This window comes from Myxocyprinus asiaticus, chromosome 1, assembly GCF_019703515.2.
Source record: "Myxocyprinus asiaticus isolate MX2 ecotype Aquarium Trade chromosome 1, UBuf_Myxa_2, whole genome shotgun sequence".
In the NCBI taxonomy this organism is placed as follows: domain Eukaryota; kingdom Metazoa; phylum Chordata; class Actinopteri; order Cypriniformes; family Catostomidae; genus Myxocyprinus; species Myxocyprinus asiaticus.
In genome coordinates, this window is record NC_059344.1 from 15,617,019 (window position 1) to 15,639,606 (window position 22,588).

The 22,588-nt window shown below is 37.5% G+C and overlaps 1 protein-coding gene across 1 annotated transcript in view; it reads left to right on the top strand.

Moving 5' to 3' along the window:
- Nucleotides 1-19,471, top strand: part of LOC127438413 (reticulon-1-like) — a 33,070-nt gene extending 13,599 nt beyond the window's left edge. Inside the window, exons 4-9 of the mRNA XM_051694024.1 lie at nt 12,092-12,299; nt 13,338-13,476; nt 13,822-13,891; nt 14,018-14,064; nt 17,024-17,082; nt 17,252-19,471. Coding sequence (XP_051549984.1) covers nt 12,092-12,299; nt 13,338-13,476; nt 13,822-13,891; nt 14,018-14,064; nt 17,024-17,082; nt 17,252-17,300 — 572 coding nt within the window. The 3' untranslated portion in view covers nt 17,301-19,471. The remainder of the gene's footprint in view (nt 1-12,091; nt 12,300-13,337; nt 13,477-13,821; nt 13,892-14,017; nt 14,065-17,023; nt 17,083-17,251) is intronic.
- The last annotated feature ends 3,117 nt before the right edge of the window (nt 19,472-22,588 follow it).

A 22,588-nucleotide genomic window follows, 5' to 3' on the forward strand; every position in this document is an offset into this window, starting at 1 on the left:
AATTCAGTGTATGGCATTATATCTGGTATGAATGGCATAAAAAGACATCCCATTTATAGGCTACTTAACTAAAGCAAGCAGTATTTTTAAGCTGCACTGTTATGGTGTAAACTGTGATTTGTTTGTTAGTAGATGAAAATGGTCCATTCAGACTTTCAGGGTGCTTCACAATTGGTTCGATTGCTTGGAGTGAACCTGAGTTTGTTTCCTCCACCTACCCCCACTGGTCTCTGTTCACATCATATTATTTGGGCCCGAACCGCAGTCCGATTGCGTCATCAATGTGAGTACAAGCAGCAGCTGTTTACCACTGTAACTAGGGAACAACTCACAAAGACATCCTCTTGGCTGTATTAATAAAGTATTCATCTCATTGGATATACCACCAAAACTTAACATGCACAGAACGACAATTGTGTTTGTCTGCCACAGATGCATTGAATGTGCAATGATGTGTTGAATGTTAGCGTTAGTCTGCCGCGAGCCCGCAGATGCGTTGCAAGAGATGTGAAGAATGAGCTGCTCTTTGAAGGGGATTTACTTGGACACAAGTAGGGATGAGAAATGCATAATACCACAATAACTGTGATCGGGAGCCTGAAAAGATGCGAAATATACATCAATAGTGGTTCACTTTTTTGCGATTTGGTACAGTTGCATTCATATCAGCAGCAAACCATACCCCAGACCAACTTTGTGGTCTCGGGTGCAGTCCACGGGTGCACACCCGAGTTCGGAAAATGGCGTTCACATCACCAAAACGAACCGAACTGAACTGACGTCATTCGAACCCGTGTGCGCGCCAAAATTGCTAGTGTGAAAGCACCCTTAAACTTGGAAATGTTTGGATACCATACAGTGTCTTTTTTCTTTTTTTTTTTTTAACCACAAATTTCTCCTATGCCCCATACATATGGTATCTGAATGTAAAAATATTCCTGAACAATATATTTAAATGCACTCTAACACAAATACTGTACTTCCCATTCAGCTTCAAAACCTACAGTTGAACTTTATTTTTAATATTCATGTCCACTTCAATCTATTGTAATATTCTGGTAAAAGATCCCTTTAGACCCAACTACAAGGATGATGACCTAATCCTTGCCTCTTGTAAAAAGCAACAGCTTTGAATGTCAACTGTGTTTGAATATTTAGGATTTATCATGTCTTTTACAAAGTACTGTTGATGCCAACCTGGTAATGTATAATAGCTATTCCTATTAAAATTCACATTTTGTATGTCATTTCATAGCCATACAAGCCAAATTGGCTACTTAAAACTTTTAAGTTATGATTGTCTGGACCTTTGCTGGGGTGGAAATGTAGAGCCAGGACCTCTTGGAACTTTAAAGAAATAGTTCACCCAAAAATGAAAATTCTCATTTACTCGCCCTCATGTCATCCCAGATGTGTATGACGTTTTTCCATCTGCTGAACTCAAATGAAGATTTTTAGAAGAATTTCTCAACTCGTTTGGTCCGTACAATGCAAGTGAATGGGTGCCAACATTTTGAAGAACCAAAAATCACAAGTTAGCATAAAAGTAATCTATAAAACTCTAGTGGTTAAATCAGTATCTTCAGAAGCAATATAATAGGTGTGGGTCGTGAGGTGCTGCTTAAACAGCTTATCAGTGATTTGATTTTGAGAACAAATTTTTGGTGTGGTCATCAAACAAAGTGATTGAATGGTTTCAAAAGACTTGATAGAAGAATATAGTGTATGAATCATATTGACTAATTTTACTGTAGATTTCCCCCCCCCCCCCTTTTTTTTTTTTTTTTTTTTTTTTTTTGAAGCTTGACAGCCTGGAGTCTATATTCATTTTTATTGTATAAGCAAAACGTTTTTTGTTTTGTTTTTTTTCACTGAAAAAAGTCGTACAGTTCTGAAGCGATATTAGGGTGAGCAAATGATCACAGTGAATTTTGGGTGTTAATGACTGATAATTTTGCATCATTGTTTCTTTAAAACACTCTGAAGTAGCTTTATTTATAACTCCAAATAAAGATTTTTTAGATTTAAGCATAAAGATGTATGAACAGTATGTGCCTGTTCACGCCAAGCAATCTTTGCTGAGCTTGTTACACTTTTGAGAAGTATCTGCCCTTGTGGTCTCGCTGTCATGAAATGGTTCAGTAGGACTCGCAGTTATTTTACAAATATGCAGACAAGGGGAAGGTTCAACTCCTGACTTGTGAATTGCGTACATTTTCTTCATGCCTTTTTTACCCTCTTAGCCTTGCGATTAAAGTTTCCATATTATATTGTAATATTTAGGGTAGTTACTAAGGTAACCAGAAACTATTGCAGTGTTCACATAGTGTTGGAAATACTGTAATTGCAAGATGACAACTCCGAGCTGCTGTTGTCCTCTGACTCAAATTATTTGTCTCTATGGCAACGTTCATAATGCCAAAATAGTTGTTGTGAATGACAGCAAATTTCTTAATCACTACCATATTTGAAGAAAGCGCACCAGGTTATTAGTTACAATAAAATGGCATATCAAAATGAAATATGTTTAGAGGTTGCTACCTAACAACTGTTGAAGCTGATGCAATTTTGGTTGGATGTACATAACATCAAAATGACCAAGTGAGAGAAGTCAGAGCCTTTATAATATTCAAGTTTTCGAACTTGGAATAACAAGTTCAACAAAGATATGTATGCTCTTATTGTAATTCTAACATTTATTTATTTAGCATATGGCTTACATGCAGTATAAAAGGATTGTATAGTATGTTGTGTGAGCGCATATGATCCAAAATATGACACAAAAGTAACAATATAACAGAATAGTTAAAATGATCATATATCAATGTCCAGCTGTTTGATCCATTCTAACACAGATGGTACTGCCTCCATAAAATCGACCCAGTTTTCCTGATATGATCGGAGGTGACATTCTGTGGCAATCTGATTGATCCTTTGGTTTGATGCATCACAGTCACACTGTGGGAAAGATGTTTTTCCCACCAGTACGGATTCTGTGAAGGGATACCCATAACTTTCTACTGAGTTGGGTACAGGCTTCCTCGATTTAAGTCTCTGGATTCTTCGAGTTGGAATATCTTTGTGAATTGGAAGTTGGGGTTTGTCATGGATTTTGTCGTATTCTCGCAGTAAAGACTCAGATCTTCAATACATTCGGACATAATGTAGGGCAATGAAAATTTCTTGAATGATTGAAGCAGACTTAGATTCAGCTTGCACATACATTTAGTCAGACAATTTTTAACACTAATGTCTTTTACTAGGCATATTTGTAATAGAATAAGTGGTTTATTGAATGGATCTAGAGCATATTTAGGCCTTTTTGTCTTTTCTCCACCAGGCATATTTTCTCTGGATTAAATGTTTTGACAATGACTGTAACCTTTGTCAACCACCTAAGTATAGATCACTCCCCAAGAGCTTTCCAATGGTGTTAAAAGTTTATTTTAATGGGTGTGCCAGTTTCTGTTGCTTTTTCAGAGGCTCAAAGCTGTAGATAAGATCACAGGGTTGTGTAAACTCAGCATAGAATTAGCTATTCACGGTCTTTATGCACAAATTGCCACGCATGTACAAATCAATATACTCTCATTTAGGCATTTAAAATGTATCCATATGTGAGTTGAAGAAGGAAGTGCCAGCATATGAGGCACACTGAAACCGACTGCAGTGTATAAAAATGTCCAATAGCCTTTAAATAACTGACCTCATTAGGTTTTCATTGCATATAATAGGCTTACACACTGTTCACTGCTGAACACAATGACGAGTAACAACTGGAATTTTTGTTGCTCAAATCCTTGTATATGGGTGGAATGGGTGAATTAGTGCATGAATTTTAAATGATTCAGACACACGTGGACTCTTACGTAGACTCATATAAATGCATTAGATGCATGTGTCTTTAAGAGCTGAGCTGTGTGAGTACTAAAAAGAGGCCACTGCGGCTCAGCAGCCACTGTGAAATGCTGTTGTATCTGGGTCCGTTAACGGCAGGGAGGGAGGGAATGATAATGAACAAGTGCTCTCAGCCGAGGCTGCCTCCCTATGGACACTAGCAAAGCATGCTGGGAGGGACTCGGGCCCCTGCAGTGAGCAGGGAGGAAACCCCTCATCGCTGGCCCCCAAGCAGTCAGAGGGACAAAAACAATGGTGCTTTCTCAGGCTCTGAATCATTTGTCACATACCGTTGTGGGGTGGTTGACTGTTTTTGTAAACAATTTTTTTTCATAGGCTGCATAACTGCCTGACTGTATAACTGCAAAGATTATTTTTAAGATTTAACACATTTAAATTTTATAACGAGATTTTTCCATCAAATTGAATTGTGTAATCTTTAAATTAATTGTAATTTATAAGTTAATTTAAAGATTACACAATTCAATTGTTATAAAATTGAAATGTGTAAATCTTAAAAATAGGCTAACAATATTTCCTATTTATATATATCCTTTTTTTTTCTCATCTCTTTGTCTGTTAAAATTAATCATGCAATTGATCAAAGCTTGCCTAGATTGTAGTGTTGTTTTGAATGTACTGCACACGTTTGGAAATGATAGATGGTTGGTTTAAACTAGGGCCTTGCAATGTAGCTAAAAATCTAAATATTTTTCATCCTTTTGTTTTGATAATCAACATTTATTTTTCTTTCTTTTTTCAGTCAGAGGGACCATCATTTCAACCAAGCAACTTTTCGATTCAAAATATTTAATACAAGAAGCACAATACAGTACAAATCTAGTTAAAAATCATGCCAGGCATGTTTTCCACAATTATTTTCACTAAATGAACAAGGAAACATGATATTTAATCGGTTTAATTTACCTGTTTGAACCAAAATGACAATACATTTTTATAACAAGCAACAGTTATTAAAAAAAAATGTTAACTGAAAGATTTAAATGCGTGAGAAATGCCACATGGGGACTTTTTTATTTTATTTTATTTTTTTACATTTTTATTAAAACTTACAATGATAAAGAAAAGCAAAAACATACATATATACAAACAACATTTAAACCCCACAACCACCCCCCCCAATCCCTAACCCTGCCCCCAAACAAACATCTTCGTGGTCACACATGAGTAGATATATGGGAAAAAAAGCAAACAAACACACACACAATAAATATATATATCATACTCAACCAAAACTACACTACTTTCTCCACGCCCCACCCCGAGAGCCCTCCAAAAACTCAAAATAATTGCCCCATTTTCCGACAAACAAATCTAAGTTACCCCATCTTCCCAATGACACCTCTTCAAAAGCTGCCACCCTCCCCATCTCCGTGCACCACTCCGGAAATGGGGGCACACCAGCTGACCTCCAAACCCTCAAAATAATCTGCCTGGCGATCATCACACAGGTCAGAACCCAATTCTCTATGTGACTATTCCCCACATCGATGACCGCCCCATTGCCCAAAACACAAAGTCTGGGGCAAAACGAAACCCAAGTGCCCACCACGGCACACACAAAATTCTGAACCTTCAACCAGAATTTCTGGATCTCAATACACCACCAAGAAACATGGGCCATGTCTCCATCCTCCGATTGGCATCACCAGCAGGTGGGTGTGTCTTTAAGACCAAGCCTATACAATCTAGGGGGGGTCCAATGAAATCTATGTAAAATCTTGAATTGCATAAGATGCACCCTTGCATCTCTAGATGCAGACTTGACGTTTTTAAGAATCCTAACCCACACTCCCTCCTCCAATACCAAGTTGAAATCTTTCTCCCATAATCTCTTGATAGAATATAAAGCTCCATCCCCCAGACTCTGAATTAGCAGGGAGTAATACACTGATGCCTCATGACCTTTTCCAAAAGCAGTAATCACCACTCCCAAAGTATCTGCCGCTTTAGGGGGGTGTATGCTACTCCCAAAAATAGAATAGAGTAGGTGGCGCAGTTGTAAATATCTATAAAACTGAGATCTGCGGATCCCAAAATGTTGAACCAAATTTTCAAAAGATCTCAACACCCCATTCTCATATAGGTCACCGAGTGTGTTAACCTCTCTCACAATCCACTCTGACCAGCAGAAAGTGGACTTATTAATACATAATTTTGGGTTCTGCAATATGCTCGAGGCAACATTTAAATAAATGTCAAAATTAAACTTTCTGGACAGTTTTGTCCATACTGAGTGCAAATGCGAAATAACGGGGTGTAACTTCTCCAGTTAGTTTGATAGAGAGGCTTTGCAATGGCGAAATGGGGCAAGAACTTCCTGTTCAGTACCAAACCAGGGAGGGGCTCTCTCAGGTGGAAGTGACCAATGAGCCAATTGTCTGAGACCGAATGCATAATAATAAAACAATCTTGGGTAAGCCTAGCCCACATTTGTCAATCGGCCTATGTAACTTATTGAAATGTAATCTGGGACGCTTACCATTCCAAATGAAGGACTTTGCTATGCTATCAAATTGCTTGAAATAAGAGAGGGGGACATCTACAGGGAGAGATTGTAGCAGGTAGTTAAATTTTGGAATACAATTCATTTTAATAACATTAACCTTCCCAATCATAGATAAATGTAATGAAGCCCACCTGCCCACATCGTTCAAACATTTTTATTAGTGGATCAAAATGAACTCTAACTAAATCAGACAAATTTGCTGGGAATAAAATGCCCAAATACTTAATACCCTGTTTGGGCCACTAGAAGGCACCCGGTTGGAAAGCCATTACTGGGCAGTATGCTGTCAGAGACAAAGCTTCGGGTTTAGACCAATTAACTCTGTATCCTGAGAATTTAGAAAAGGAATTAATAATTCTGTGGAGGCAAGGCATAGATCTAGTGGGGTCAGAGACGAATAATAAAATATCATCTGCGTAAAGCAAAAGCTTATGCGCCACACCTCCCGCCACCACCCCTGGAAAATCATCTTCCCTTCTTATCACGGCTGCTAATAGTTCCAGGGCAAGACAGAACAGTAATGGGGAAAGAGGGCAATCCTGCCGGGTGCCCCAGTCCAGAGTAAAATAATCTGAAATTAATCCATTTGTTTGTACCGCCGCTACAGGGTGTCTATAAAGTAACTTAAGCGGCAATGCCATCTGGCCCCAGAGCCTTGCCTGTAGGCAGGGCCTTAATTACCTCGTCAAGTTCCTCGAAGTTTATCTCAGAGTCAAGAGAATGTTTTTGCTCAATCGTCAGTTTAGGGTGGTCTAATGGTTCCACAAAGTTTCTAATATCTTCATCAGTAAAGATCAAGATAGAATTCTTTAAAAGCATTAATAATATCAATGGCCGAAGTAAAAATTTCACCACTAGCAGATTTCAATGAGGGAATGGTAGAAAAAGACTCTCTCTGCTTTATATATCTAGCCAAAAGCTTCCCTGCTTTGTTCCCCGACTCAAAATGTGACTGTTTTGCCCTAAATAACAAAAACTCCACCTTCCGCGACAAAATAGTATTATATCTGTATTTCGGTCGGGTCAATTCTCTGAGGCTATCAGACGACATTTGGCACTTCAGTTCTGTCTCTGTACTTTTAATATTCTCTTCCAACTCCTCGAGTTTTTATGCTTTGGATTTTTTGATGAATGAGGCATACTGTATGATCCGACCCCTAGGAACCGCCTTAAGTGCCTCCCAAGCCACACCCACAGAGGATACTGAGGACCAGTTGGTCTCCATATAAACATTGATTTCAGCCTTTAACGTTTGTTGGAAATCAGGATTTTGCAAAAGGGATACATTAAAGCGCCAGCTGTATGATTTCTTTTTCTCCATATTTGGCAACAACTCTAAACTCACCAGGGCGTGATCTGAGACTAAGATGTTTCCAATTGAGCAATCAATGACAGAAGAAATGTGGGACTTGGATATATAAAAAAAATCTTATGGACTGATGGAAAAAAATGTATAGTCCCTACCAGATGGGTTCAAAAGTCCCCAAATATCAGTAAGACCAAGATTTTTCACATCTTGTGAAGTGTCAATGTTGCTCTAGTGGGCTTGCACACTTTTGCTTCACTATGATCAAGGACTGAATCCATCAAAATATTAAAGTCTCCTCCCAATATTATTTCATGAGGGGTGCCAGCGGTTTGCAACATCCCTTAAAGATCTATAAAAAAGCCCTGATCATCAGCATTGGGTGTGTAAATATTAGCCAAAATCAACCTTTGCCCCTGAATTTCTGCTAAAACAATAATGACTCTTCCTAATTTATCTTTAATCTGTTTTAGACATTTGAATGTAGATGTTTACTTAGCAGGGGGGTCATTACACTGATCTTACTTGAGCCAGCACTAAAGAAAACATGTTCACTCTATATCTTCCCAAATTTTTCAGCTTCCTGCGGGGAAAGATGTGTTTCTTGAAGAAACACAATATAATATTTCTTACGTTTAAGAAAAGAAATAACCTACCTTCCTTTTTATGGGGTGGCCCAACCCATTCACATTTCACGTGGAGATCACGAAATCACCAAATTACTTACCCCATTGTCTTTATGAAAGACCATGCTTGCTGTGGGCATGTAAATATCTTGCGGCCATCCTTAGTATCTATTCTCAATTTGGCCAGAAACATCAGAGCAAAAGCGATCTTCCATTGATGTAAGAGTTTCTTGTATTCCTTGAATCGATCACGCTCTTGTCGAATTTGCAAAATCTGGGAACAAGAAAATGCTGTGATTCTTCCAAGAAAGATTTCCTTTGCTCCTCACCTCACGCAACACGAGATCGTTATCGGATGATTTCAGAAATTTGGCCAGAATTGATTGGGGCCTCTCTCCCTCAGCCGATCTCCGAGCTGGAACTCTGAGCTTGCTCAGTTTTCAGCTTATGGCCTGTTATGTTGAGCAGACTCGGGAAGAGCTCGTCTAGGAATTTCACCATATCTCTGCCTTCTTCATGCTCAGGAATTCCAACAATTCGGACGTTGTTTTGCCGATTACGATTCTCAAGGTCTTCCAATTTGTTCCAAGTCTATCTTGGTCGCTAGCGGATTAGCAGCCAAGTCTCTCTCCGATGACTCCAGAAAATCGATCCATCACTCGACATCCCTGATTCTTGTAAGCAACTCAGAGAATTTCATTTCCATCGCAGTAATCGATCGACGTGTTACAGCAAGATCCTCTAAGTCAGCAACAACTTTCGGCAACATCACAGACATGTTGGACTGTTGGTGTTGAATTTCTCCCGCCGCACCGTCCAAACAGAGTCCCTGGTCTGCGGGCCTGTCCGAGGCACCAGCTTGAGCACGTAAGTGTCTTTTAATATCTCCAGAGCCAGAGGATTTTGAATTCTTTGCCTTGTTGACTTCAAAGAACCGATATGTAGCAGGGTGTATCGAATCTCACCGGTTTATGACATAAAAATAATTAAAAACTCACCGTTTACACGTCCGCTTCTCGCATGGCGTCACGTGACTCCCCTCAGTGAACATTTTTGAGTGATGACAGAAACGGTTGTATCTGAGTTTTGATTTGAATAGATTTATTGAAACTGACCATTTAAACTAATAAACAAAAATTAATCGAAATTGACAACTCTTGCTCTTTTTGCTACTGAAGTTTGATTATTATCATACTCACGAGCAGGGCTGTAGCAAGGTATTCTGGGCCCCCTGACTCTATGTTGCTCTGGGCCCCTTTCCTATTAAAAAAAAATTGTTCAGAATTTGTTGTGGGGCCCTCCTGGATATGTGGGCCCCTAGAATCGTTACCACCTTTCAACCCACTAGCTACGGCCCTGCTTGTGAGACAGGGAGGCATTGCAAGACTAGTCTAATGACATGCTCTTTAGAGATCTAAATAAAATACAAAGCACAGATCATCACAATAATTCATCACATGCTTGATTTTTCTGGGACTATAAAATTATCATGAATATATTTTAATATATTGTCCAGTATGAACTCATTTTGAGTTTTTTTTTTACACTCAAATTATTTATTTACATTTTTATTTACATTTTTAGAGAATAGTCTTGAAATCTTTTGTAAATATGAATGAAAAGTCTGTCTACACCACAAATATTTGAACTCCTGTCAAAAAACCTTTACTGAATTTCAGTTTAAACATTCTCTGAAAACTTCTGGAAAACCTGCACGTAGTAACAATGTATGCAATGCTTGAAGTGAATGCAAGAATGCATTAGAGTTACTTCGAGTGAAAGGGCCATATCAGTGCTATTGTGATGATGTATTCAAGCAGACAGACCAAACATAGTAACAGTGGAAGACGTGACTGTTTTCAACCAGCCAGGCTTGTATGTGTTAGGTCTTGTGATACAGGACCCATCACCACACATGCCCGATGAATCCCTCGTCCAGGAAGAAAGCATTCAACATTGTTCGCTTTTGCCAGGAATATATATAATATAATTTTTTTTTTTTTTTTTTTTTTTTTTTTTTTGTGGACAGCTTTGTTCTGTTCTTCTGGGTTGTCAAATTGGAGACATAATTGTGCATCTTAATAAATCTGGATGACTTTCAATTAAATTTTTATATATATATATATATATATATATATATATATATATATATATATAAAATTTTGTCTGCAATGGAGATGTTCATTTAACTTCAAATTTAAAAAATAATAATTTAGAAAAATTGGTGACCAAAATGTGCAGCTTTATGAATATAGATGTTGTGATTACCACCATCTTTTATGAAATTGTAATGCACAAGAGCTGAACCCTCTCAAGCCATCGCTCCACATGGAAGCTTTTTTATGTAAAGCTTCTTTAAAAGCTTCCTTACACATGCATCACCAGCCACTCAAACTCTCACTGCATTAAGTAACTGCAGCAGAATGGAAAATAAGTGCTCTTTATAATTATTGATGGAACACTAATGATTTTACAGTTCAGTTAACTACAAAAAGAGACCAATTAAAATAATTTGTTACAGCCTTTTACAGCTGCTTGAAATTTAGATTGTGATTGTCTAGGGTTGGGAACCGAGAACCGGTTCCATTCTTTAAAAAAAATATCAGAATCGTATGATCTTCATGACTGTCGGTTCCGTTAATGGTTCTCCAGCGTGCAGTTTTCCGCCGATGTGGCTGGAACACCGTCCTGAAATACTCTGACAGTGTTTCCAGCAGCACATCTCTTGCAGCAGCGCTGCCCTCTACTGACTCTACAGCGTAAAACACACAGTTCTACAAGTGCTGGCTCTTTTGAATCTACATTGCAAAACGCAGATTTCCAGTATAGTTTGGTTCCCGAAAGAATTATTCAAAGGAGCCGGTTCTTTTGAATCTACAGCGCAAAACATACGGTGCTTCCGGTATAGTCTGATCTTGAAAGAACCATTCTTATGAGCCAGTTCTTTTGAATCTACAGCACGAAACATACAACGCTTCCATTTATAGTCCAGTATACAAGTAATCTTATACTAATGTGCAAGTTATGAATGTCCAACTTAAAATTAAATAAGAACTGTTGAAGTCTCACAAGCCTGAAGTACAACATTAGGCTGCATAACACAGTCTAAACTGTCTCTGGAACTGTTACTGTTTATTTAATGATGACCTGTGAGACTTAAATCAAGCAGTGCAGTTACTGACTGGTTATTCATATGACATTAAAGATGCATGAGAGTTGTTGTATTAAGTGGAATTTTATAAAAGAATAAACGAATTAATGAAAGATGCCTTCACATTTCTTGTTGGTTTAGGTTTGTTTATTTAAAATATAGTTAGGATCTATTATTGGATTGCAATGTCTCGAAGTCTGCAAACACACCTTTTACAAGAACTGTATTAAATTTATTTCTGATTGGTTATATCTGCTCTGTAGAAATCTGAAATGATGTCATCAATTGGTAACATACAGCAGAGGGTAGTAAATGCAATAAGAATTGCATTTCTCATTTCCAAATAATTCTTTTAAAAAAAGGTACTAAAAGAATTATTGGAATCGTTACTGGAACAGTTAAGGAACCAGAATTGTTAAGAGGAATCGGAACCAGAATCGTAAAATTCCTTACGATTCCCAACCCTATCCACCAATTCAAAAAATGTATCATTTTGTCACAGGCTACTGTTTCTCTTTCCTCTATACTTTCCTTAAAACACCACACGCACATGGTTTTCACATACTCTCTCTGTCATGCAGTGAACGATCTGGTGCATTGGCGGGACCCTAAGAAGTCCGGCGTGGTGTTTGGCGTGTCGATGCTAGTACTCCTCTCTCTGGCAGCGTTCAGCGTGATCAGCGTGGTCTCCTACCTGCTTCTGGCTCTGCTCTGTGTCACCATCTCTTTTCGCATCTACAAGTCTGTCGTCCAGGCTGTGCAGAAGTCCAATGATGGACACCCCTTCAAGTAAGAGTCTCCTCTTTAGACATGGCTGTTTGTGGTTTGTCAATAAACTCTGTGTCACATAAATACTTGAGAAAATGGTTTTGTCGTCTTTAAGCTTGGGAATTGAGTAAGAACCACTTTCATTTAAAAAACAAAATACCAGAACCAAATGATGTTCATGACTTTAAGTTCCAAGAACAGTTCTTGAACCGATTACACCGATGTGGGCGTAACATCGTGTTAAAATGCTCCAGCAGTGTTTCCTGCTACCATTCTCGGCACCACTGCAGCACCGCTATGGAATCAGCAGCGTGACCGATTCTTGAACGCATTCTTTTGAATCTACACAGCAAACATACAGCGCTTCCTAGAAAAAGAATGACTCTTATGACTCTCAAATCTTAATAGCCGGTTCTTTTTGGTGTATAGAAAAAATTTGCTGAGCCGCAGATCATTCATTTTGTCATGTTCGACTCCAAACGAACCAAGAATTATTTTGTTATGTGTACTTGTGCTGCCTTCAAGTACACCTGGGAGTAAAACAATGTGTGTTGACCATAAAGATTCTGTTAAAAAGCCAGACTACAATATGTCTGCCCTGACCTGCCAATAGAAATAAATTTACTGAGTAAATGATGAATTTAAATTTTTGGGTGAACTATCCCTTTAATGGATCTGATTACACATTTTTGTGGATTGTCCAGAATCATTCAAGAGAACTGTGACGCATCTGTAAATCAGTTTTCCCCTCCCTAGTATATCCATAGAATATGTCTAGAAAACCATGGTATTAACACGGTACCTGTCCATAGTAATAGCATGGTGGTACTTGTTTTTTATAGTCTGGTTTCGTCTCGTCTTCCTGGAGACATTTCTATGGTACACCACAAACAATAAAAAATTAGCTGTTTGAATGACATATATTTTAATTTAACATTTTGGTTCATGTTACACTTGCATGTCATGCTCTGTTCAAGTATGATTTAGTTCAGAGTACTGTGGAGTTGAATGGGTATGCAGTGGCAAGGCTAATTGGGTTGACCCATGTGCCTTTGACAGGGCTCTGATGGAGAAGGATGTTACCGTGCCACCCGAGACCTTCCGCAAGCACGTAGACCTTTGTCTGAACCACATCAACCGTGTGCTCAAAAAGATGAGCCGCCTCTTTCTGGTCGAGGATCTGGTGGATTCCCTCAAGGTCAGTGCTGGTTTAGCAATTATAAGTGCAAAGATTTAACACTGTATATATAGCGCTTAAGATGTTTGAGAGAGGCAGCCTGTTCGTTCTTTGATTTTCTCTGTCTCCTTTTTCTCCCCCTCCCATGACTCTTGTATTAGAAGTAAGATTTGTATAAAATAAGGGGGATGTTCGTTCACAGTACAAAACTAAAAATAATAATTGAAACACACTTTTTTTTATTGTTATTATAAATGTGTTTTTAGAAAATTGGGTTCTTGAGCTTTGTGGTATTTCATAAGAATGCAGAGAATTTCCCAGTCACTGTTCTTTTGACATACAGTATGTATCACCCTCTGATTTCAGCTGGCAGTTTTTATGTGGCTGCTGACTTATGTTGGAGCGGTCTTCAATGGCATCACCATCCTCATCCTTGGTAGGATAAATGCGTCAAATTCAGCACCACTCTGTGTTTTTAGTGCAAAATCAGTTCAGGTTTGGTTTAGAGTTGGGCCAATTTAGAATTCTTTCAGTATTGCATCATTTTTTTTTTTTTTTGCAGCGGATATTCTTCTCTTCAGCGTACCACCTATCTATGAGAAGAACAAGGTTAGACCTCCATCCATATTTCTGCACTGCAAAAATGGCCATTGTGTGCTCCAAAATACATGCACATGTATACAGTGGTCCCAAAATTTAGATATGAATCTTACATAATAATAACAAAATATCAAACCAAGTGCCATTTATTTTAAAGAATCATATGCCAGATTTTAAGCATTATGCAAGCTTTATGTAAAACAAATTTGCCAGGTTTCCAATTATAAAACAGTAGATATTTTGTTTAAATGGGACAGGAAGGTATTTTGACACTTTATGGTTGTCAGTTTGTAGAACATCTATAGTTATACTGTGATGAACTACACCTGTAGATACTGTGCTAGGGCACCTGTGTAAACTTGTGGGGAACTGTTTTAATTCTTACACTAAATTATTATTTACCAATTGTTGTAAACTAATTATTACAAAAATGGCTTGGAAAAGCATTATTTTTTTGCAGAAACTAGTAAGAATTTATTTGTGAGAGTGTGTGAGAGTGTGTGAGAGTGTGTGAGAGTGTGTGAGAGTGTGACTTAAGTGCCCAATACTTTTTTTGGAACCAATAGAAGAGGAAAAAAAATAAAACAATCAATTATAGAAAATCTGAACATATATTTATAAATCCAAATATTTTATACAGTGAATCTAAATATGTATACTATAAATGTAAATGCTGAATATGTAGTTGAATATGTATAAAAATAAATATTGAATATATAGTTTTAAATCTAAATGCAGTGCATTCAGAAAGTATTCAGACCTCTTCATTTTTTCACAGTTTATGTTGCAGTCTTATGCTAAAATGCTTTAAATTATTATTATTTTTTCCACATCAATCTACACTCCATACCCCATAATGACAAAGCAAAAACCAGATAACTTTGCAAATTTATTAAAAAGAAAAAAACTGAAATATCACATTGACAAGTATTCGGACCCTTTGCTATGACACTTGAAATTTAGCTCGGGTATTAACAAATTCATAAATAGTAATAGATTTCATAGTAAATAATTTTCCCAATGGGGGTTAAGGGACATAGTATTAATCGGTCATGCATCCCTGAATGTAGCAATTAATACAAGTTAACTAGTGTTACAGGTTGTTCTTGTTTCTAGTGATTTCTAATGAGACTGAAGAATCCTTTGCAAAGTAAATGGTTGTGCTGCATGCCTAACAACTACAAGAATTTAAAATGCACTCACAGATTTCCTTTTGTAAAGCCTTAGCAGTCGTGCTTTTTATGAGAGGTGACGTACATGCTCAAATGCATTTAGCATTTCAGAACAGTTGGCCCACACAGAGTGAACAGTAATCAGTGATCAGTATGTTTATTACACCAGAGGAGTCTTATGTCAGCCCTTTCCCAAGACGTTGTCATAATCGTTTCTTTAAGCATTTGTCAAGTCTTAATAGTTTTTATATAAGAATTAAACGAATGTCTGTTGCAAGTTCCTATTCTTTCTCCCAAATTAAATACAGCACTAATGAAGATCATTTATGGCCATACTGATGCATCCATAATGGTGCCACAAAACTCTAAACTGTCTCTTTAATTCCCATTGCACAGAGTGCTATGCAGTGACCTCAAAACTTCAGTATAACCCAGTTTTAAAAATCTTCACAGGGAGAAAATAAAGTCACAGCACTCAGAAAATGACCTTTCATTGATTGTTGTATGTGATTCGTAACTATTCAGACTATTCAGTTTCGCTTTCAGGAATGTTTGTAAAAAGTGACTAAGACCTAAATAAATATCTGTATATTAATTAGCAATGCTTAATATTGTTCATACTTAAAGGGATAGTTCAGCCAAAAATGAAAATTCTCTCATCATTTACTCACACTCATGTCATCTCAGATGTGTATGACTTTCTTTCTTCAGCAAAACACAAACAAAGATTTTTAGCTCTGAAAGTCCATACCAGGGGTCGGCAACCTTTTTAACATGGAGTGCCATTTTTTTTAATTTTTTTTTCCTGTTCAATGTCTGTGCCGATAACCAACCCCCCCCCATGTGCAGGTGCGGAATTTATATAAATAAAATGGTCTAATCTCTCGCCGTTGCTGGCGTGCCAGTGATTACCCCTCCAAGTGCCATTCAGTGCAAGTAAATGGCAATCAGACCTTTGTAGCTCCAAAAAGCACATAAAGGAAACAAAAGTTATCCATATCAATCCGCTGTTTAATCCATATCTTCAGAAGTGATATAATAGGTGTGGGTGAGAAGCAGAACAATATTTAAAAATGTTTACTCTAAATCTCCATTTTAACTTTCACTTTCAGATGTAGAAGTGAAAGTGGAGATGTAGAGTAAAAAAAAAGGACTTACATTTTGATCTGTTTCTCACCCACACCTATTATATCGCTTCAGAAGATATGGATTTAACCACTGGAGACATATGGATTACTTTTATGTTTCCTTTATGTGCTTTTTGTAGCTACAAAGGTCTGATCACCATTTACTTGCATTGTGAGGACCTACAGAGCTGAGATATTCTTCTAAAAATCTCAGTTTGTGTTCTGCTGAGGAAAGAAAGTCATGCACATCTGAGATTGCATGAGGGTGAGAATTTCCATTTTTGGCTGAACTATCCCTTTAAGGTTTAGGGTTTGTTGAAATTCCTAAACCTAAGTATTACATTTTGGCACACAATTCATCCTGCACTGTTTGTAATACAGACATGAATGAATGATACCTCAAATTGTGCTGCTTTTTAAGGAGAGGTGTAGTATGACTTTTCTAAGCAATCAGACTCACGTTTTTTACTTGGCAGATGATAAAACGGATATTAATTTAAAAAGTAGGGATCCAAACCATATCTAGGGACCAAAATCATCATCACCATATAGACTTGAAAGTCAACTTTTGCCTTTTCATTCCACTCCACATTTCATTTAGAAATTGTAAAAATCAAGTATTACAGTTATTGTTACGTACAATTCAACCTCATTTTCTTCTCTCCATAGACCCAGATTGATCATTACATTGACATTGCACGCACTCAAGTCAACAATACAATTGCCAAGTAAGTGCTTTGAGTGGAGAAACAATTCAAAGTAGTAATGCATCATTTGTGTACGTGCTATGAGATTTGGAAATGGCTGCCAATTAATAAGACCTTGATTTGCACGTAGTAATATTGCCACCTAATGGGCACTCGTCTCATTCTGCCTGTGCTCAACTCTCTCCATCAGGCTACAAGAGAAACTCCCAGGAGCGATGAAACGCTGTAAAACGGATTGATCCTCCTCTACAGATCCCTCGTTACCATGTTTACCATCCTTCTATCTTTAGCTGCCTCCCCTCCCTCCCACTTGGCACCACCCCTTTCCCTTTTTTCCTCCGATCCCCTGTTTAACCTCGCCCCTTAAAACCACCATCTGCACTGAACCAGCTAGTATGTAAAATCTAAGAAGCTTCTTGATATTCAATGTTAACTCTGCAGCTTAATAACAAGCATTAGGGAAAGAAGCTTGGGGCTCCAGAAGCTGATGTTTCCAACACTGGAATGATGTAATGCTGCAACTGGATGTCCATGTCGATGGCCAGTGTGGGGAAGGATTTGTGAACTAGACTGAATCTGTCACCTGGTTTTGAGTGTTTGTTTGGGTGGGTGGAAATAAAAACAGGTGTTTGACTTTAAAGCAAATGTCTGTACTTTAAAAAACGTTCTGCAACACATACTTGTTCCTCCTTTCCTTAGTTCTTTGACAAACGTGTATTATATGTGTCTGATCTGGCTCATGACGATCGGTCAGGCTACCAGCAGTGATAAGTTGGTCTAGTTCACTATCCTACCTGTTATTGGCGCAATTTTTAATTTTGTGTATGTATATATAGTAAGGTTACAACAGGCTCTTTGCTGTGAAGTAGTTAGTGTTGCTTTTTATATTTAAAAAACAAATATACAGCTCTTATATTTGTCTCTTTCACACCTCTTTTGCTCTCTATTATCTGAGTTGAGTTCACATGAATATGTTATTGTTATTACTATTCAGGTAAGAGTTATTATTATATTATATCTCAATTAGGATGGCTGCTTTAAGTTCTATGTCTGACATTTGGCTTTGTAACAGATATTAATATCCTTAAGGTTGAGTTTTATGTATAGGATCGTCAGAGCATCAGAATATAGGAGAGGAAGGCAATAGTCTGTTCGATATGAAGTGTCCATGTTGGGCTCCATAAGTCATCTATCATTGTTGAAACAGGGCTAGTATCCATCATTCATACGGTAACAATTTTAAAGGTAAAACTGGTCTTGAGTCAGCATTTCGGGCCATCAATTACCACCTTGGACACAGAAGATGTTTGAATATTTATTGGATGTTTGAAGCTCGAAATGTCTTCTTAATTGTATGTTGTAACACTGTTTGAGAAATTGAGACCTCACTGCAAACACAGTTGGCTTAGAAATAAAACTATAATGGGCATGTTATTGCTGAAAGGTAAGGTTGATGCAGTAAAATGGCAGCAGATTGGCTTCAGGTGGGCCATTGTGTTTTTAATGCGGTGTCAGCCTGCCCAAAGACTACTCGAATGCATTTGTGCACACAGTTTTACATTATGACATTAAATGGAATATCTACCATGTATCAATAGTTGCGTTCATATTACATAAAACAATTGCTTTTATTACTATATGGTCTTTCAGCTCTTAAATGTTTCATCGCAGCAATCATATAACATTCCAGCTGACGCGGTTGGAAGCATGTCATCAAACTTTTGTGTCCAAATCTACCACCGAGAAACCCTCTTGCAGAGCATTTAAAACATTTAACGCAAGCATAATCACAGTTTAAAAGATACTTTCATGCACTTCATGTCATGTATTTTTTGCTCTCTCGTGCCCTTTTTGTGTTTTGTGCACGTTTACACATGATCGCATTCAGACAAGTGTCCTGTCATCGTGTTGCCCGGCGAGCATGTTTTACAAGTGGGATCACAGGTGCGGTATTACGTTCGGAGAACAGGTCAAGCTCTGACAATTTGTATTGCCACAAAGTCTTGTTTTCTTCCATTTTAAGGGTAAATTATGACTATATACTTTTTTAATAGATGTAGACCTTTCTGTTTAGATTCCATGTCAGAGTATCTGCTTTTCTTGAGGCTGTTTCGGTTTAATATTTTTTAACTTATTCCTGAAGATCATTAGCATGTTTGCTGTTCTTTCCTGTGTTTATCAGTCTCTCTCTTTGAGAATGGGTGACTGAAGTCACATAATTTTTTTTCTTTTGACTCTTTCTCTGAAGAAAAAAAAAAAAAAAACTAGATGTGATGACTAACATCTACGTTTGTTAGTTTTGAATTAAGTTAATATGTGGGAGCTTTTGGTGGGGTAAAGATGCAAACAGGAAAACTTGTGGTCCCTGTAATGATGTCAAAGTGAACTTAATAAAAATGCCAAAAGCAGATGAAGTGCTTGAGCTTGCTTTTTTCCCCTGAAAATATGTATTATTGTTATCAAAAGTGTTAAATAATGCAGAAGGCCTTAGACTTATTTCAATACACTGTACACAGACAGAATGGATGCTTTTGCTTATTGTTTATTAAAGTTGCAGTTAATTATATTCCAGAATGGTATGGGAATCCAACCGACTGTTAGCGCTCAGTACAAAAACGGTATGTACATGTGAGGACAAATACATAACTTAATCTTACTGATGTTACTACCAGACATTCGATACCTGCCCCCATAATCTAACATCCAAGGTAAAGCATACGTGTCTGGACATTAAACCAACAGATTCACTCTAAGTGCTTGGCGACAGCAATTATCTACTTCTAACTTATTCAATATCAAAGTGAAAAACACTTTGTTGTGTAGATTTTGTGGTTAAAAGAGGATGCAAAATCACACATTCAGTGACATAAAGAAGCATGTGTAGCTAGCATGACCTCCTCCAGGAATCTCCTGGGTTGAGGGAATATGAGTGTTTGAAATGCCGCAAATGCTTCCACAGTCCAAATACTTCCAAAATGCATATGGGAAAGAAAACAAGCTCTCTCAACCAAACAGGTAAGGTCTGCCAAAGCTGTAATGTGATAGCACAAGTTTCATTCTCCTTTGATTATTTGGTTCAAAAGTGATTTGTTCTTTGAAACAGAGCAGAATTTCCACTGAAGATGGATCAGTTGGTTTCACTTCCCCTATTGACATTACATAATTGAATGGAATTCCACGCCATCATTTAAAAGGAACATTCTGGGCTCAAAACAAATTAAGCTCAATTAAGTGCTTTTATAAAATTATAAGCTTCACATTTCTGCCTTTTAAAGGGGTAGGTCATCCAAAATTTTAAATTCTCATGATTTACTCACCCTCCTGGCATCCTAGATGTGTGTGACTTACTTTTTTCTGCAGAAAATAAAGATTTTTAGAAGAATATCTCCGCTCTCTAAGTCCATATAATGCAAGTGAGTGGGTGCCAAAGTTTGAAACTCCAAAATCCACATAAAGGGAGCATAAAAGTAATCCATATGACTCCAGTGGATAAATCAGTATCTTCAGACACAATATGATCAATTTTGAAGTAATTTTTTTATCATAAATTCTCCCTGCCCAGTGGGGGGTGTATGCATGAAGAATGTGAATCACCAAAAACAGAAGAAGAATGACTGAGCAGGGAGAAGAATTTATAGTAAAAACAAATATTCACTTAAACCTCACCTATCATATTGTGTCTGAAGATATGGATTTAATCCCCAGAGTTGTCTGAAGTACTTTTATGTTGCCCTTATGTGGATTTTGGAGCTTCAAAATTGTGGCACCCATTCACTTGCATTGTATGGACCTAAAGAGCTGAGATATTCCTCTAAAATCATTGTTTGTGTTCTGCAGAAGAAAGAATGTCATACACATCTTGGATGGCATGAAGGTGATGAGACAATTTTAATTTTTGTGTGAACTATTCCTTTTAGGTTTGTCCTCAAAGAATTGACTGTAATAGCCAAACCAGTTACATAGACAGGGGTGTCCACATATTTTTGGCCATATAGTGCCAAAGATAGTGTAAATGAAGAGAGAATTTTCATTTTTGGGTGAACTACCCTTTAAGCCCTGGAAAGAAAAATGGCCCCATTCACTTCCATTGTAAGTGCTTCGCTGTAACTGAAATTTTTGCTTTTTTAAAGAAAAGTAGGAGCGAGTCGAAAATGTTTGTGGTAATCAACATTAAATGCTGTCGATTGAGCTTCACCTGTATTGAACCAGGAATATACTGTACCTTTATAAGCATCAGCTTTGGCAGGCTCGAAACCTTCAAGGCCATTAAAAGAAGAGGTGAAACAACATTTGCTGTCCTCATCGGATTTCAATCCCCGAGAGATGCTGACACATGAGTTTCAATTCACTCTGCCAGACGACACAACAGTTTGCTAGAGACATGCGGGTGTCCAAAGCTATAATGGTGAGTACTTAGCATATCAGCACAAAGGGAATTTGTTAATGATCCATTTCACTTTCATACCTTATCTCTCTAGATACGGTAAATGTAACAAGGAAGTGTTAATGATTAAAAAGAGAACATGCACTATACAGTCAAAAGTACTAATTAACAGGTTTGGATATGCCATTAATTCCAATGAAAAATCTTAATTCTACTCCAAATAATAATATTCTAGACAACTGTGTGCTTCCAACTTTGTTGCAACAGTTTGGGGAGGGCCTTTTCTGTTCCAAAATGATAACGCCCCCAGAGCAAAGTGAAAGTCCCTAAATGATTCACTAGTTTGGTGTAACAGAACTGACCTTCACAATACGCACATTTAGGATGAATTCTAACAGCGAACCAGGCCCTATGACCAACCGTCAGTGCCTGACCTCACTCTTGCGTCATATTGGATATTTCATTTCAAAAGCATGGCAATAAAATAAAATGTAAGCCCTCCCTTTGTTGCTATAACAGCTTTCATTCTTACAAGAAGATTTTCCATTAGGTGCTGGAACATGCAAGGGATTGCTATTATTCAGTCCCAAGAGCATTAGTAAGATCAGGCACTGACATTGGGTAATGGATCATGGTCAGTGTTTCAATTGATCTCAAAGATGTTCAATGTGGTTCAGGTATGGGCACATTAAAATTCTACCACACTAGACTCAGTAAACCATTTCTACAGTAGATAGATCTCATTTTGTGCTCAGGCACATTATCATGCTGTAATAGAAAAGGGCCCTCTCCAAACTGATGCAACAATAGATATATATACATATAATATATATATAAAAACATCTCTAATGACATTGTATGGTGTAGCATTAAAGGGATAGTTAACACAAAAATGAAAATTGTCTCATCATTTACTCACCCTCATGCACCATCCTAGATGTGTATGACTTTCTTCTGTTTAACAAGCAAAGATTTTTAGAAAAAAAAAATAATAATCTCAGCTCTGTAGGTCCATACAATGCAAGTGAATGGGTACCAATATTCTGAAGCTCCAAAAAGCACATAAAGGCAGCATTAAAGTAATACATAAGACTCCAGTGGTTAAATCTATGTCTTCAGAATATTTTAGGTGTGGGTGAGAAA